Source organism: Lepisosteus platostomus, chromosome 6 (assembly GCF_059453375.1).
Source record: "Lepisosteus platostomus isolate fLepPlt1 chromosome 6, fLepPlt1.hap1, whole genome shotgun sequence".
Classification (NCBI taxonomy): Eukaryota; Metazoa; Chordata; class Actinopteri; order Semionotiformes; family Lepisosteidae; genus Lepisosteus; species Lepisosteus platostomus.
Genome location: NC_142616.1, coordinates 5,970,796 through 5,986,164, shown reverse-complemented (window position 1 = coordinate 5,986,164; position 15,369 = coordinate 5,970,796). Strand labels below are relative to the sequence as shown.

General features: G+C 46.3%; 1 protein-coding gene and 1 pseudogene across 2 annotated transcripts; both read left to right on the top strand.

Moving 5' to 3' along the window:
- The first annotated feature begins 4,136 nt into the window (after nucleotides 1-4,136).
- On the top strand, nucleotides 4,137-14,341 carry LOC148659761 (ETS translocation variant 3-like protein). 2 transcript variants are annotated; one of them, XM_088633918.1, is made up of 5 exons: nucleotides 4,137-4,309; nucleotides 7,199-7,433; nucleotides 9,061-9,232; nucleotides 10,708-10,834; nucleotides 11,782-14,341. In XM_088633918.1, exons 1-5 carry the CDS (start codon nucleotides 4,252-4,254, stop codon nucleotides 12,126-12,128), a joined length of 939 nt encoding a protein of 312 aa, XP_088490044.1. In that variant the 5' UTR covers nucleotides 4,137-4,251; the 3' UTR covers nucleotides 12,129-14,341. The 2 variants fall into 2 exon arrangements, with proteins under 2 accessions (XP_088490044.1, XP_088490043.1); XM_088633917.1 differs by lacking the exon at nucleotides 4,137-4,309 and having other exon boundaries at nucleotides 6,984-7,433.
- Nucleotides 7,506-8,695, top strand: LOC148659762 (uncharacterized; annotated as a pseudogene).
- Nucleotides 14,342-15,369: the final 1,028 nt, after the last annotated feature.

The window sequence follows — 15,369 nt, the reverse complement described above, 5'->3', positions numbered from 1 at the left end:
CTAACTGGACTGGGGCTCCCCAGGACCAGGGCTGGAGACCACTGATTTGGGGTGACCTGTGAGACGATCTAGACTGGGGCTCACCAGGACCGAGGCTGGAGACTCTGTGGTTTGGAGAGTCTGGAACAATCTTTATTACTGGTACCATCTCCTCGTGTCCTCTGCCTGGGCCAGGGTCCACTGGGCCACTCTGGTCACTGTCTGCAGCCGGGCTGAAAGTCAAGACTCCAGCTGTGATGCATCAGACCGCAGGAACACTAACAAGTCACCTCCCCCCACCCCCTCGCCGTTAAAAGGCTGGGAATTGAATGGTTTTCAATTAGCCAGCTCCCACAGGGGGCATCAATTATTAAGGAAGGTGTCTGAGACTTTTATGTGTGTTTATAGTTGAATTAAAAGCCTCCTGTATCAATTACTGACATTCCCAACTCAAGTACGCCAGGATGAAAATTAACCCCTTCCCTGCCTCCCGTTATCCCGACAAAGGGCATGTTACAGTAAGTCTGGAAAGTCTGGAGAGCTTGTTCCAGACTCCCACAACTCTTTGTGTAAAGAAGTGCTTGCTGCCGCCCTCTTCTGGATCATGGCTGATTCATGGCAGGTGGCAGTAGGCGAACACGGCCAATTTCAATCTATATTTCTGCTTGACCAGTGACAGACCCTCCCAGGCGTGCCTTACTTCATCTAGGAAGACCGAGATGACCGAGACCGAGCGCCTGCTCCACCCGGGTGAAGCTTCTCTCAGACGTTTATTTAAAAGCAGTGAAAGGTAGTGTCGCAGTTCACCAGCTGTGTAAAATGGCGTCTCCCAGCGCCAGAAACTGCCCCAGCTGTGAAGGAGTGTCAACGAGAGTCACTGGAGCACCCCTGTTATGAGCTGAGTACAAAGTGCCGGAGTCGCTTTAAGTATCGCTGAGGCGCAGTCTCTGTAAGGCCGACTGGGCCCCGAACCGCGGTTTCGCCTGCAGGTGATCTCAAATCAAGAAGTGGAGTGGAAGTCAAAAACGTTATCAAAGCGATCGCTCGCAAAGAGCAACAAGCCGGGGCTCTTTCGCGAGGACAGGAAAGCATAAACCAAACACGAACGTGTCACTCTTCCCCCCCTGGTTTGGCGTGTCCACCGAGTAAAGTGATTACACCGCGCCAAAATCCCCTCGGATCTTAAGACAAACTTATTCCCGCACGTCTTAACTGTGTCTTAAGACGGGGGGAGACCCGCGTCCTCGTCTCTCTATCCAGCCAGAGGCTGATAAAAAAAAAGCAGCGTATCAGCAATCCTTTTAAAGAGATTTGGGACGAGGTGGGGGTTTGAGGAGGGTGGGGGGGGGGGGGGTGCGAGGGGTTTAGAGTTGAGGCATATAAGGCCCCGGGATGGGAAATGTCCAACACTTCCGAAAGACATTCCGCGCGTGGGCGTGCGTGTTTTCTCCGCGCCCACGGTCACACGCGAAACCGGAGTCTTCGCGGTTCTGGGGCTGGAATCAAGCCCGCAGTCATCGTCAGTCAGTCTCCGCGCTGGGAGAGAACAGGCGAGCCGGCCCCTCGGCAGAAGGAGTGAGTGAGCTTCTACATCTGTCTTAGCAGTTGTGCCATCTCTGTGATAATGTTATCGTTAAACTACAGTAGGTAGAAAAGTTGTTGTTAGTAATAGCATCATTAATAGTCATTTCCAGTATTAATAGCAGTAACATTATTATTATTATTATTATTATTATTATTATTATTATTATTATTATTATTATTATACGATATTATGAGACGGAAGACACTTCACGCAACAAAAACAAAAAGCACACACTCTTAACAAGAGTGTGCAAGAAAACGATAATTAACTGGAAACAGCAAAGACCCATAACAATGGTTTTAAAACTTATAGATTTAAAATATAATTTTAAAAAAGTGTAGACGGTGTACTTATTATTATTGATGTTCTACAGTTCTACAGTACATCGAAATGTGTCTTTTTACGCCATCAGATTTTAAGCCTTGAACAGGTCCGGCTGCGGCGCTTGTACTGTGCGTTTGCTGGGTTAGGCGCGGTGGAGGGGTTTCACGATTAAAAGCCTCACGGTCTTCCAACAACCCGAGTGAACGGCCGCCCTTCCAGCAAACAGGACGAAACAAAACAAAACAAAAAACAACACAACGCGTCTCACAAAGGCAAAAGAAAATGATCCCAAAATGGGCATTTTCAAGGACACCAGGAAGTGTGACGTTTTCTTATGAGGCGCGCAGGCCAACTGCCCTACAACTCGGGTTCTACAGTCGAACCCCGTTTTTTTTTGTGTGTGTGTCGGTATCACAGGTTTAAAAACAAACTGCTCAAGACCCAGAGTTTTCGCGCGTTAATTACCGGAATGCAGACCTCGGCAGCAGCAGACTTCGGTTTTACCGTGTGCAGGTTCAAGGGAACACACGTTGGTCCGTCCGAGAAATTATGAGTTTACATTATTACTGAACATTGACGATCAATAGTGTCTATTATTATTATTATTATTATTATTATTATTATTATTATTAATTTAGGGTTTGTTAGCGCGTAGCCTAATGAAGTTGGAGTTGGAGCTGGAATGGAAGAAGCAGAGATTAATTCGACACTTAAAAGCACGAAGAAGTAAGAAAATGCCGCTATGTCACCGCACCCACATGCCGAAACCTTGTTTTTTTCTTCGATCTTGTTATTTTTTTCAACTTAAGTTAATGTTCTGCGAAGTACCTTAGATCAGAGGAACCCGGGTTTTACAGTCTGTCTAAACCGCCACAGCTCCTCCGGCTCGACAGAAGAAACCTTGGTGTTTTTTTTATTTGTGTTTTTTTTTTCAGCTTAAATTTAAATTCTGAGAATTTAACTTCTTCGATCAAGGAAACCAGGGTTTTACAGTCTCTCTGACTCTCCAGGTCCTTCTGAACAGGAAAAGTCGTCTTGTCCCAGTAGCAGACATCACAAGCTACTGAGTTTCTGGTGCTGAACGGACAGCGCCTAGTGAATACGGCGGTCCTGCCTTGAAGCATCGTCATTATTGTTTCTCCATAAAATACTGGGTGGTTTTACGGTTTGCAGAAAAACATTGAGGCCTGAAATCTTGATCCCTCGAAACACAAGCGTGACTCTCTTCGCTGCTTCTGTGCAGCGACGCGCTGACTCTGCACGTTCTGCAGTACGACTGCTAAATTCTTTACTGTACAGTATAAAGAGTCGCTCTTCAAAGGACCACGTATGCTCTGTGAAAACTGCACGAAAAACAAGGTGGAGGACCCTAGTAGTTTGTAGGAAAAGTGCAAATTCATGTTTTGTTCCAACGGAATAGGTCTGTCGCACGCAGTCCAGTATTTTCTCCTTTCCTGTACATAAAAGACATGTATTTGTAACAATCACGCACAGGAAAACAAAAATGAAATGATCGTGGAAGACGACCTGTTTTGTTTTGTTTTGTTTTGTTTTGTTTTTTAGAATAAGGTGGTTTTAAAATGTTAAATGTTTTTTAAACCATTTGAAAATGTTTTTTTAAAACCACAAAGAAACATGAGGATTCCTTTTGAAACGAAATCTCACTGTAACGCCCCGTTCACAAGTTCAACGATATTTCTTTTTTGAACAGCGCTTCTCGTTTCTCGCCCCAAGTGTCGAGATTCACGATCTTGAGATGGAAGATACTTTGGAATAATAAGTAATTAACGAACTTATACATATTTAATTTATATATGTATCATTTTTACACCTGTATACATTTTTATATACTGTATAACATTTGAAGAAAATGGTAAACAATTGATTGGTAACAGCTTTTTTTAAAAAAAACGTAAAATATAATGAAAGGCATGTGAATTTATGAATTTAATAATAATAATAATAATAATAATAATAATAATAATAATAATAATAATAATAATAATAATGTGATTGATTTCAAAACAATTAACCAATTTTATTATTAATAATATTACTAATGGTGTCTTCAGACTTACATTTATTTACTACTTATTGCTATTAGTAGTAATCGTAGAAGTACTCCTGTGCAAAGTGTTTGAAGGAATGTTTTAACATTTCCGCAGGACATTTAGCTATGTTGCCGGGATTGTTTTTTTTTATCTTGCCCTAGAAACATCACATTTCATTTTTGTTTATCCTCTGTCAATCACCTAACGAAGTCCATCCTCCCCCCCACTGACGTCCTAATCAGCGGCATCGCAAAAAAACAACGAAACGAAACCGTGCCCGGGAGGTCGGGAGTCCAGCCCGTCCAGCCGGAGATGCACTGCGGCTGCGCGGGCGAGTCCGGGCCCGTCGCCAGCCCGTACTGGATGAGAGGTACAGCGGCCGACCGACTGAGCTTCACCGGCGCCTGTCGCTCATTAATTCTCGACTCGCCACGCCGCTTGCAGCAGCTCGGCGGTGTCGCGTTAGTTCCGTACTTTTCTTTCACCCTGTCAAAGGAGAGCCGCCGGGTTGATACACAGGGTGAATTTTACTGCGCAAAAATTCCTAGGCGGCTTCGAGAGACAGATTTCATTCACATTAAATACTGCAGCTCTCTCAGAATTGACGTGTCGTCTTTAAAAATATATTTATCATAAATAATTTTATTTATATAATAGACAGGTTCCATCTTACCTTTTTTAGAAAAAAAATAACTGAAGGGGCAGGGCGGGGCGGTGGCTCTGTGGCTCAGGATCTGCGCCTCTGGCTGGAAGGTTGGCGGTTCAAATCCCGCGGCCGACAGAGGAGTCCTACTCCATTGGGCCCCTGAACAAGGCCCTTCACCCCAACTGCTCCAGGGGCGCCGTATAAATGGCTGACCCTGCGCTCTGATCCCCAGCTTCTCTCCCTGTCTGTGTGTCTCATGGAGAGCAAGCTGGGGAATGCGAAAAGACAAATTCCTAATACAAGAAAGTGCATAGGGCTAATAAATTGATGTTATGTTAAACTGTACATTTTTGCGGGCGATGTGTCAGTAACTATTTACACGGGTTTAAAACTTACGTCTCTGGAATTAGCAACAGATTTCGTTTTGCTCTGTAATTGTAAAGGATTGTGGTGTCACTTGGACTGTTGATACTCCAGCATCGTTAGTAAACGCTCGGGGTTGTCATTCTCTGTACCCCCGATGACTCCAACACAGCTTTTTGAGGGCCTGTTGTCTTCTGGTAGGCGGAGATTTTTTTTAATTAATTGACGGGGACGTCAATTATAAAAACGTCTCAATCATTTTCTTAATCAGTCACGTATAATACGTTTTTAACGCTTTTTATATAGATTACACAACTCATGCACGTCAATCAAGATGCGGTTACCTGAGTAGTCACCTGTAAGTGGACTGCAATGCAAACCACTGTATATGTAAAATAAAAAAGTTAAAGTCCTTTAAATACACCTTCAAAGTGTCATGCTTATCATCCAATAAATAAAACGGTTTAAGAAAATAGTACGAGACTTAAAAATAAACGGTATTTAAAAGGCTCAATGTGAGTGTCAGTCCAGAAAATAGCTCTGTAGTTAGAATGAATCTATCGAATATAGGTTTCTATATTCTCCACACCTAACGCTAAGCACTTTATCCGCAGATTCGTGTTAAAACCGATGAACATTTAATTACTATCCGTAATTTGCACAACGTACAAAGGTGAATGTACAAAGTATAAACACTGCACATTAATTCATGTGCGTAATTGTTTTTATGTTATTGTTTAGTTCCATCCCCGGGTGGAGAGCAGACCCAGAGCGCATCTCCTCTCCCATTCACCGTTTATTGGACATTCGTTTTTAATCCACGCGGTTTTATTTATTTTATTTATTTCAGAGGCGTTTTTCAGCCCCACGCCCGCCGTGCAAATCGAGAACTGCCCGAATACGGGGTTCCTGGAAGGTCTTTTCCAACTACTTCCACAGGACTGTGAATTCATTAGAAAATCACCTCGGAGTCTGTTTAAAAGTGTTACAATCGCGAAGCTTAGTTAGAACAACTCCATAACGGAGAAAATAATTAAATAGAACAACTCCATAACAGAGAAAACAAATAAATAGAACAACTCCATAACGGAGAAAATAATTAAATAGAACAACTCCATAACAGAGAAAACAAATAAATAGAACAACTCCATAACGGAGAAAATAATTAAATAGAACAACTCCATCACGGAGAAAACAAATAAATAGAACAACTCCATAACTGAGAAAATAATTAAATAGAACAACTCCATCACGGAGAAAACAAATAAATAGAACAACTCCATAACGTACTGTAGTAAATGGGAGGAAAAAAAATCTCTGAAGACTCTAGGTCCTCCAGCAAATGAGACCCCTGGTTTAGATAAGATAAGATCCGAGGTGTAAATCGAGAGCTAGCTCCATGTTTTCTATTAATTAAAAAAATGATTGAGTTTTGTGGAGACTTTCTCTTGAGAGAATTGGAAACCATAACTGAGAACTCAATTACACGATTAACCTAATTATGTTCTAAATTAGATCGTTTATACTCCCGTACAGAAAACAACTACGATCCGCCCCGGACCCCAAAAATATCACCCCTACTTTTACGTACGTTTTCCACCAAAACATGAAAACAAAAAACAACAACAATAACTAACATCCATGCTGTGGTTTGCGTTTTTAGCAATAAGAAACACTGCTTACCTAGCTAGACACTCAAGTACAGTATTGTACAGTGAGCACTTCATTTCACACTCACAATTTTCATTTTTTTAATACCTTTAATACCACGATAAAGATGAAACCACCAATCTTCTTAAAAAGCTGTTAGCGCACACAGGAGAGCGAGTCACGCACTCGGCTCTGGTGTCTCTCCGTGGGCTCCGCGCTACAGTACTCACCCCGACCAGTTGAATTTGACGCGAGTCGTATCAGGGCCTTCCTCTTCCTCTCCCCCCCTTTAATTTCGTCGGAGGTCTCGCCATTCCTCCCCGCGTCGCTCCTTCGTAGTCTCGAAGTTGGCTTTCCTTACCCGAGACGTGGGTGACGATTCCCGGGCTGCGTTGTGGCACGTTTCCGCACGATCCCATTGGTGAAAAGAGGCACGGGTGAACTTCCCGTCTCCTACAGCCGAGGACAGTTACCCGTGAGTGGCGATGAGCGACTGTATAGCTGGCCTGGGAGCCGGTCGGGAAGCGCGAACCAGTAGGAGACGGACGCGGCCGGGACCGTGGGAGGAGCTGAGACCCCGGCCACTCCTCCTCTCCGCAGGGCTGGTGTACCCGGAGTGGGCCTACAAGCCCGACTGGACCCCCGGCTCCCGGCAGATCCAGCTGTGGCACTTCATCCTGGAGCTGCTGGCCCGCGACGACCTGGGCGCCGTGATCGGCTGGCAGGGCGAGTGGGGGGAGTTCGTCATCCGGGACCCCGAGGAGGTGGCGCGGCTGTGGGGCGCGCGGAAGGGCAAGCCGCACATGAACTACGACAAGCTGAGCCGGGCGCTGCGGTGAGGCGGCTGCCCACTGGGGGGCGCTCCCGTCCTCCCAGCCACTAACTTGTTTATCCAGTACAGGGTTGCATGATTCACTGTGACTGTTTTCACAAATCCACCCACCCATCCATTCATCCATCCATCCATCAATTCATTCATTCATCCATCCATCCATCCATCCATCCATCCATCGATTTATTCATTCATCCATCCATCCACCCACCCATCCATTCATCCATTCAGCCATCTATTAATTCAATCCATTGATTTATTCATTCATCATTCTCCCACCCATTCATCAATTCATCCATTCATCCATCCATCCACCCATTCAACCATTTACACATTCATCCATCCATCCATTCCTCTATCTTTTCATTCATCCATCCACCCATCCATTCATCCATCCATTTATCCATCCATCCATCGATTTATTCATTCATCCATCCATCCACCCACCCATCCATTCATCCACCCACCCATCCATTCATCCATCCATCCATCGATTTATTCATTCATCCATTCATCCATCCATCCATCCATCCACCCATCCATTCATCCATCCATTTACCATCCATTCATCCATCCATCCATCGATTTATTCATTCATCCATCCATCCATCCACCCACCCATCCATTCATCCATCCATCCATCCACCCATTCAACCATTTACACATTCATCCATCCATCCATTCCTCTATCTTTTCATTCATCCATCCACCCATCCATTCATCCATCCATTCATCCACCCACCCATCCATTCATCCATTCAACCATCTATTCATTCAATCCATTGATTTATTCATTCATCATTCACCCACCCATTCATCAATTCATCCATCCTTCCATCCACCCATTCAACCATTTACACATTCATCCATCCATTCATCCACCCACCCATCCATTCATCCATCCATCCATCCATCGATTTATTCATTCATCCATCCATCCACCCATCCATTCATCCATCCATTTACCATCCATTCATCCATCCATCCATCGATTTATTCATTCATCCATCCATCCATCCACCCACCCATCCATTCATCCATCCATCCATCCACCCATTCAACCATTTACACATTCATCCATCCATCCATTCCTCTATCTTTTCATTCATCCATCCACCCATCCATTCATCCATCCATTTATCCATCCATCCATCGATTTATTCATTCATCCATCCATCCATCCATCCATCCACCCACCCACCCATCCATTCATCCACCCACCCATCCATTCATCCATTCAACCATCTATTCATTCAATCCATTGATTTATTCATTCATCATTCACCCACCCATTCATCAATTCATCCATCCTTCCATCCACCCATTCAACCATTTACACATTCATCCATCCATCCATTCCTCTATCTTTTCATTCATCCATCCACCCATCCATTCATCCATTCATCCAATCCAACCATCCTGGGAAGGTTTTGAGAGCACTCCCAGCAGTCTACAAACTATTCTTGCCACAATATTTCTGTTCACTGTTGCAACTTTGTGTTGTGCTGTTGCTAGACCTTTATTTTGATGCTTTGGGAACACGCCCCGAATGTTTGTAAAGGGGCAGAATAGCTTGGATCTTCGTCCAAAGCCAAAGGACAGGAGTTTTATTTCCTTCTTTCTCTTCTAGGTACTATTACAACAAACGCATCCTTCACAAAACCAAAGGCAAGCGTTTCACGTACAAGTTCAACTTCACCAAGCTGATCCTGGTCAACTATCCGGGCTGGGACCTCAACGCTCTGTCCAGAAGCTCGAGTAGGAGCAGCGCCTACCAGGTTCAGTCCAGCCTGCGAAACCAAGTGAGTTTTTCATGTCTCAGCGTCCACTCGCTGCCTGAAACTGGGGCTCCCCAGCTCCCCAGAACTGCAGGCCCACCATACATATTGCCTGAGGCACTCCCACTGACGCATAGATGCACATTTAACTCTGCGTTTCACATGGGGCGACAGAGAAAACAGCTTTGACTGGGGAACCTCCTGGGTGGTTTCTAAGGATCCATCCGGGGGTCCCCCCAGATCTCCAGATCGAGAACCATTGGCCGAGAGCAGGGGTTCCCAAACCTTTGTGTCAGCCGAACCCCTTCAACCTAAATTATTTGCCTCGAGTACCCCCTTGGGATTTTAACTAAATCAGACTTTTCAAAAAATGTAGATAAATGCTACAGCAACCCTCTTAACATGCTTCTGTTCACTTTGTAAAATATTAATACTGTATTACTTCTGTTGTTTTCTTATTCTCATTATTACATTGTTATTTATTAATAGGACTATTTAACCTGACACTGACGTTTCCATCACAATCTCAGAAATCCCTGATGGAGAACCCCTGGCCTAGAGCACTGCAGTAATGGAGAGCATTCTCTGCTTAGATATGTCAAAGTCCTTGTGAAGAATGAGCAATGGTCCTATCCTTTATTGGAGCACTGTAGACTCAGCCAAACACCTGGTCCTTCACACACACAGGAAAGCCCAATGTGCACTCTGACTTCTGATATAGGGAGTCATACAAAGCTCCAGCAGTTCAGTTATGCTTCCTTGATGACAGAGCCATAGACACATAGTCACTACAAACACCATAAGAATGCAGTGGTTGCACGCTCAGGCCAGGAGCTCTTAGGTTGGAAAAGCTGCCCTACTTGTGACCCGTCCTGTCACGCCCTGTACTCCTAGAGGGCGCTCTACTTCTGTCCTGTTCCTAGTTCCCTGTGATTATTCATGTCTTTCTGGTGTGTCTTGTTGTGTAGCCTATTTACTTCCTGGGTCTGCTCCGCTCCTGGCTCAGCATTGAGGGTACGGATGTCCTGAGACCTGCCTAGCACCAGGTCACTCCTGTACGTGGCCTGAGGGCATAGGTTTCTATTCCGACATTGTCTGACCCCCTTGAGCCTGGGCTAATCTCCGTGTTGTCCCCTTTTTACTGCTAATCATAGGGTCTTTATTGCTCTCCTGGCCATTCCACGGCATGCCCTTTCCCGACATCCATAACACCTACAGAACCGCTACACCCACCCTTTGTGACTGTACCTCCAGCCCCTAGCTGTTGTCAGAACACAGCCCTGATGTCATCTTTTGCGGTCCCCAGGGGGTACTCCTTTATGAGCAGGAGAGTTTCAGGGTAACTGGTGTCACCACCGATGTCTCCGACTCGGGCTGTAGTTTTCATGTCTCTCCTTCTCCCTGCAATTCACCCTCCGGCCAGGGGGAGGTGCTGCCGGCCAACATACTCTGAGAAACCATCAGCCCTTATTCTCATCATCATCATGTCAATCTGTCAGTTCCTGCAGAACCTGCTGTTCACCCAGAGAGCCCTGGTGAACCAGATCAGCTCTCAGAGAGCAGGGTGTCCTGGTGACGTCACCTGTGGAGTGGAGGGGATATCAAAGACGCCAGGGCTAGACAGAGGTAGGACACCTACAGGGTTTGGTGGGGGGAAGGGGTGAAGAGGGATATCAGAGCCTTATTTATCAAACTCAGGGAAGCCTGCAAAATTACAGCTCATGCCATGGACTGGACCAAACTTCCAGTCCTCATAAAGATACGTCACTAGCTTGGGTCTAGAGAACCGATCTGCAGTACAAAGATTAAAAGCAATCAATGGTTTGGCACTGACGGCTACGATCAATTTAAATCTGCTTTTCACTGTGGCTCTGTATCTTACACACCTGGCTCGAGTCCAGCTGCATACCTGTGGACTGGAAAGATGATCGGTCCAGACCACGGGTGATCCCGACAGGTGCAATAAGAAATGAACACCCTTGAGGGAAGACAGCTGCCCCACCATTGCAAAATGTTACATGCTTTTCATTGTGTTGTTTTTAGTTACAAGCGTCAGTAAGTGTTTCAAATAATTATCCAGGAGAACATCAGAGAGCAAGCGTGGCACAGCAGCACAGCGGTTTGCGTTATTGTCTTGTAGCGCTGGAGCCCTGGGTTCAATTCCAGACCCGGGGTGCTGTCTGTGTGGAGTTTGTGCTTTCCGTGTTCATGTGGGTTTTGCTCTGGATGCTTTGGATCCTCCCACAGGCCAAAGATATGCTGGTGTAACCCAATTAACCAATTGGGTTCTGGGAAAATTGGCCTTGGTGTGAGTGTGCATGTCTGCCCTGTGATCTTGTCTTGCGCCTGTTGCTGGCTAGGAAAGGCTCTGGCTCTCCTGTGAGCCCAAGTTGGAAGATGGATGGAACTTTAGAGAGCACCTTGAATACTACTGGAAAAAACAAAATAAAAACGATAAAAAGCACAAATAAATGGGTGTCTGTATGTTGTAACTAAGTGGTAAAGATCTGCAATACTAACTGTCTAATCCTACCTATAAAATACTGAATTATCCCATTCATCTTCAATTGCAGCTCTGCATTTGGCTCGCCACCCGTTTTTTCTGCACCCCTGCTGTCTCCCAACGCCCCTCCCCTTCCCGCATTCCCCTCTCCCGGGTGGGCGTGTCTCCTATCTCTCGGCCCCGCCCCCTCCGGGACTGAACCTATCAGACGTCCCCCACCTGCCCCCCCTCAACCCCAGCCTGCACTTCTGCCCGCCCTTTCCGGGCGCGCCGATCCCCTGGCCAGCCAGCAGGAGCAGGATGGAGCAGGAGGAAGAGGAGAGGGCCGGCGGGGTCCCGGTGAAGAAGGAGAGCTGGAAGGGGAGTGACCAGACCAGGATGGGGCAGTGGAAGACCGGCTTCCCTGTTGCAGTTTGATTTACAGACAATATTCCTTCTGTCTTTAACACGCGATTGATTTGAACGCTTGTCCCTGCCAAATTCAAATCCCTCCTCCATCCGAGACTGTGGAAGTGCTCCACTTATCCTTCTCTCATTTCACCATTCAAATTGGTAGAAATCAGACTCCCACCTGGGGTCGTTACTCCTGACCTGTCCTGAGCACGTTTTAGACAGACGCCTGCTGTGGTACAGTGTACATGTCACGATCGTAAACCCCTCCTCTTAAGGACGTTCCAGCCCTTCCTTGTTTTCCACTCATCTCCTGCACCTGCTCCCTGTTCCAGCCCCCTTTAAAAGCCAGGCGCTCACTCTGTTCCGGGCTCTGCATTGGGTTCCGTACCAGGCGAGTCCGGGACCTGGAAGCGCCTGGTCCCGTTAAGGTTTTAGTTCCTGTTCCTGTTCCCGTTCCCGTTCCCATGCCGGTCCTGACCCGGTTCTTGTTTTATCTCGTCTGTCTTGGATGCATCGCCGGGCTTTGGACTTTTGCCCTGACTTGGATTCCCCTTTTGGACTCAGCTCTGGATTGTTTGCCTCGGCCACACCTCCCCCGAACACAAGCGCACCATGGAAACGCCCCCCGTTTTCATTCCCGATTCCCGCATGCTTTTTTTCCCCTGTGTTTTTTCTCACTCATCCCCGGATTGTGTCGTCTGCATAGGGTCCAGAAAGAACGCTTTTGTTACAGTACGAGACCTCACGAGTAACTGAAAGGCCGGGATAATGTTATCAGGAATAGACACTGGACCATAAAAGGAATGGTCACTCATAAACCCCTCTACATGGACTATTAAACCCTCTGGATCACTCCTGGAATTCAGGACACGGTGGAGGAAATCAGTTCCCCCTCCAGCACTCAGTGACTTAAAGACCAGAGCAGAACAGCAAGGAGAAAAATTACTAGCTGAGGAACAACGTGTTTTATACTTTGTTCTCTGCGGTTTTTACAGTGAGTCTGTTATGAGGTGACATCGCTCACGTACCATAGGTAACCTGACTTTGGCAGATCCCTTGTTAAAAGAAACAATATGTGCTGTGACCATTTACATTGAACACTATGCAAGTGGATCAATCTCACGGTTACGTATCGTGACCGTCGCGGTTCCGCGCGGGCTCCTGCCCTCCGCCACCCGTTTCGTCCCACCACACCTGGGGTGCGAACCTGGGTCTCCGGCGTAATGCAACAGGGCACCAGCCACGTGAGCTAAAGGAGACCTCCACAGCCCAGGCGGCTGAGGTCCCTGCTCTGCGCGAGGGAAGGCGATGACGTCACCGTGCCCGAACTCGCTCGGCTACAATATGAAGCTCAAAATACCCCTTGTGTGTGTTTGCTTCCAGTGTTCTTGAAAAACAGCTTCTTTTTTGGTCACAAATAAACTCATCTCCAACCTTCTGCGGACTGCACTATGACTCCCTGCATCCCGACAAATAAAAAAGCAGACATCCTCAGCTCCCATTTCCAGAGGACAGACCCAGATCTTGACAAGGAAGAAGACAGCTCATTGAGGAAAAAAAAGCAAAGGCTTATTGGAAATTAAGATGCCCCACTTGTGGCCGAATCAAACCCATTTATCTTTACGAAGAGAAACAAAAGTCTGTAGACACAGTTATAGCAGGGCTGCTCAACCCCTGCCCCTCCAGTTGACTCCATTGTAGGACTTAGATCATCAGCAGCTACAGTGTGTCGATCCTGCTAAAACAGGGTTTTTGATGAACGTTTGGGGAGGATGACAGCAACTAAGCACCCATCTATCTGCCTCCTGCCTCCACCTGCGCAGCCGCCTCTCGGTCTTCTCCCCGCCCTGCTGACTTCCTCTCTCCTCAGCCCAGGTGTCGAACCCCCCAGCCGAGCAGAATGAGCCAACGCGTCTTGCGTCCAACCCCCTGACCGCTATTCCGAAACAGATGCTCTTGCTGGATGTCGGGGGAGGGATCTGGACTTTGTGAGCTGCTGGAAGCATCTGCAGTACCACGTAGATGCTCAAAACTGAGATCCCCCCAAACAACTTCAATACAAAGTTATTAGTTGTTAAGTAGCAGGATCACTATAGCATCAGGAAAGCTGGTAGCATTATAGCACTGCAGTGAATGAGATTGGAGGGGTCAAAGGTTGAATGTTCTGGATCTACTCCGTGTGTCTCCATTCTAATTCTGTATGTTATTTCACTACAATTAAAATATATATAACTTTGTGCCATTTTCATTTCATCATGTTGTGGTTCACGCTTTTATTTGCAGAGTTTCTGGTTCGCATTTGTGTTTCTCTGTTCTTTGTTTGCTTCTTTGTTGAAACAAAAATCTGGATTCAATCAAAGCTTCGATCGAGTCACCCTCTGCAGATCTGTTTTGAATCAATGAAAGCAGAAGTGGTCGGAGTAAGTGATCAGTAAATCACGAAGTGATCAGAACCTCAGATCTCCAGGTGTCAGTGTGAACAGAGGAGGAGTTCAGGCTGTGGAGATCAGTAGGTGATCAGTAGATCAATAGGTGTTCAGAACCTCAGATCTCCAGGTGTCAGTGTGAACAGAGGAGGAGTTCAGGCAGTGGAGATCAGTAGGAAATCAGTAGATCAGGAGGTGATCAGAACCTCAGACCTCCAGGTGTCAGTGTGAACAGGAGTGTGTAGGAGGTAATCAGTACACTGTAGATCTCCAGGTGTCAGTGCGAAAAGGGGAGTGGAGGAGGTGATCAGTAGACTGTAGATCTCCAGGTGTCAGTGCGAGCAGAGGAGGAGTTCAGACAGTGGAGATCAGTAGGCTGATCAGCAGGTGATCAGTTGATCAGGAGGTGTTCAGAACCTCAGATCTCCAGGTGTCAGTGTGAACAGGAGTGTGGAGGAGGTGATCAGTAGACTGTAGATCTTCAGGTGTCAGTGTGAACAGGAGTGTGTAGGAGGTGATCAGTAGACTGTAGATCTCCAAGTGTCAGTGCGAAAAGGGGAGTGGAGGAGTTGATCAGTAGATCACGAGGTGATCAGAACCTCAGATATCCAGGTGTCAGTGTGGACAGGTTGGTGTAGCAATGGGGATCATTAGACTCTAGATCTACAAGTGAGCTGCAGGTCACCACTAACAGGCTTGTCAGAAGAAATTCAGTGGGTGAGTAAACCAGCCCTCTAGTGCCAAAAGACATTTTGTCTTGTGAATGCAAGGAAATGGTTCACTTTATTTGGATTATAATTCTTTATGTGTTTTTTTTTCCAAAGTAGGTGTGTGTTTGG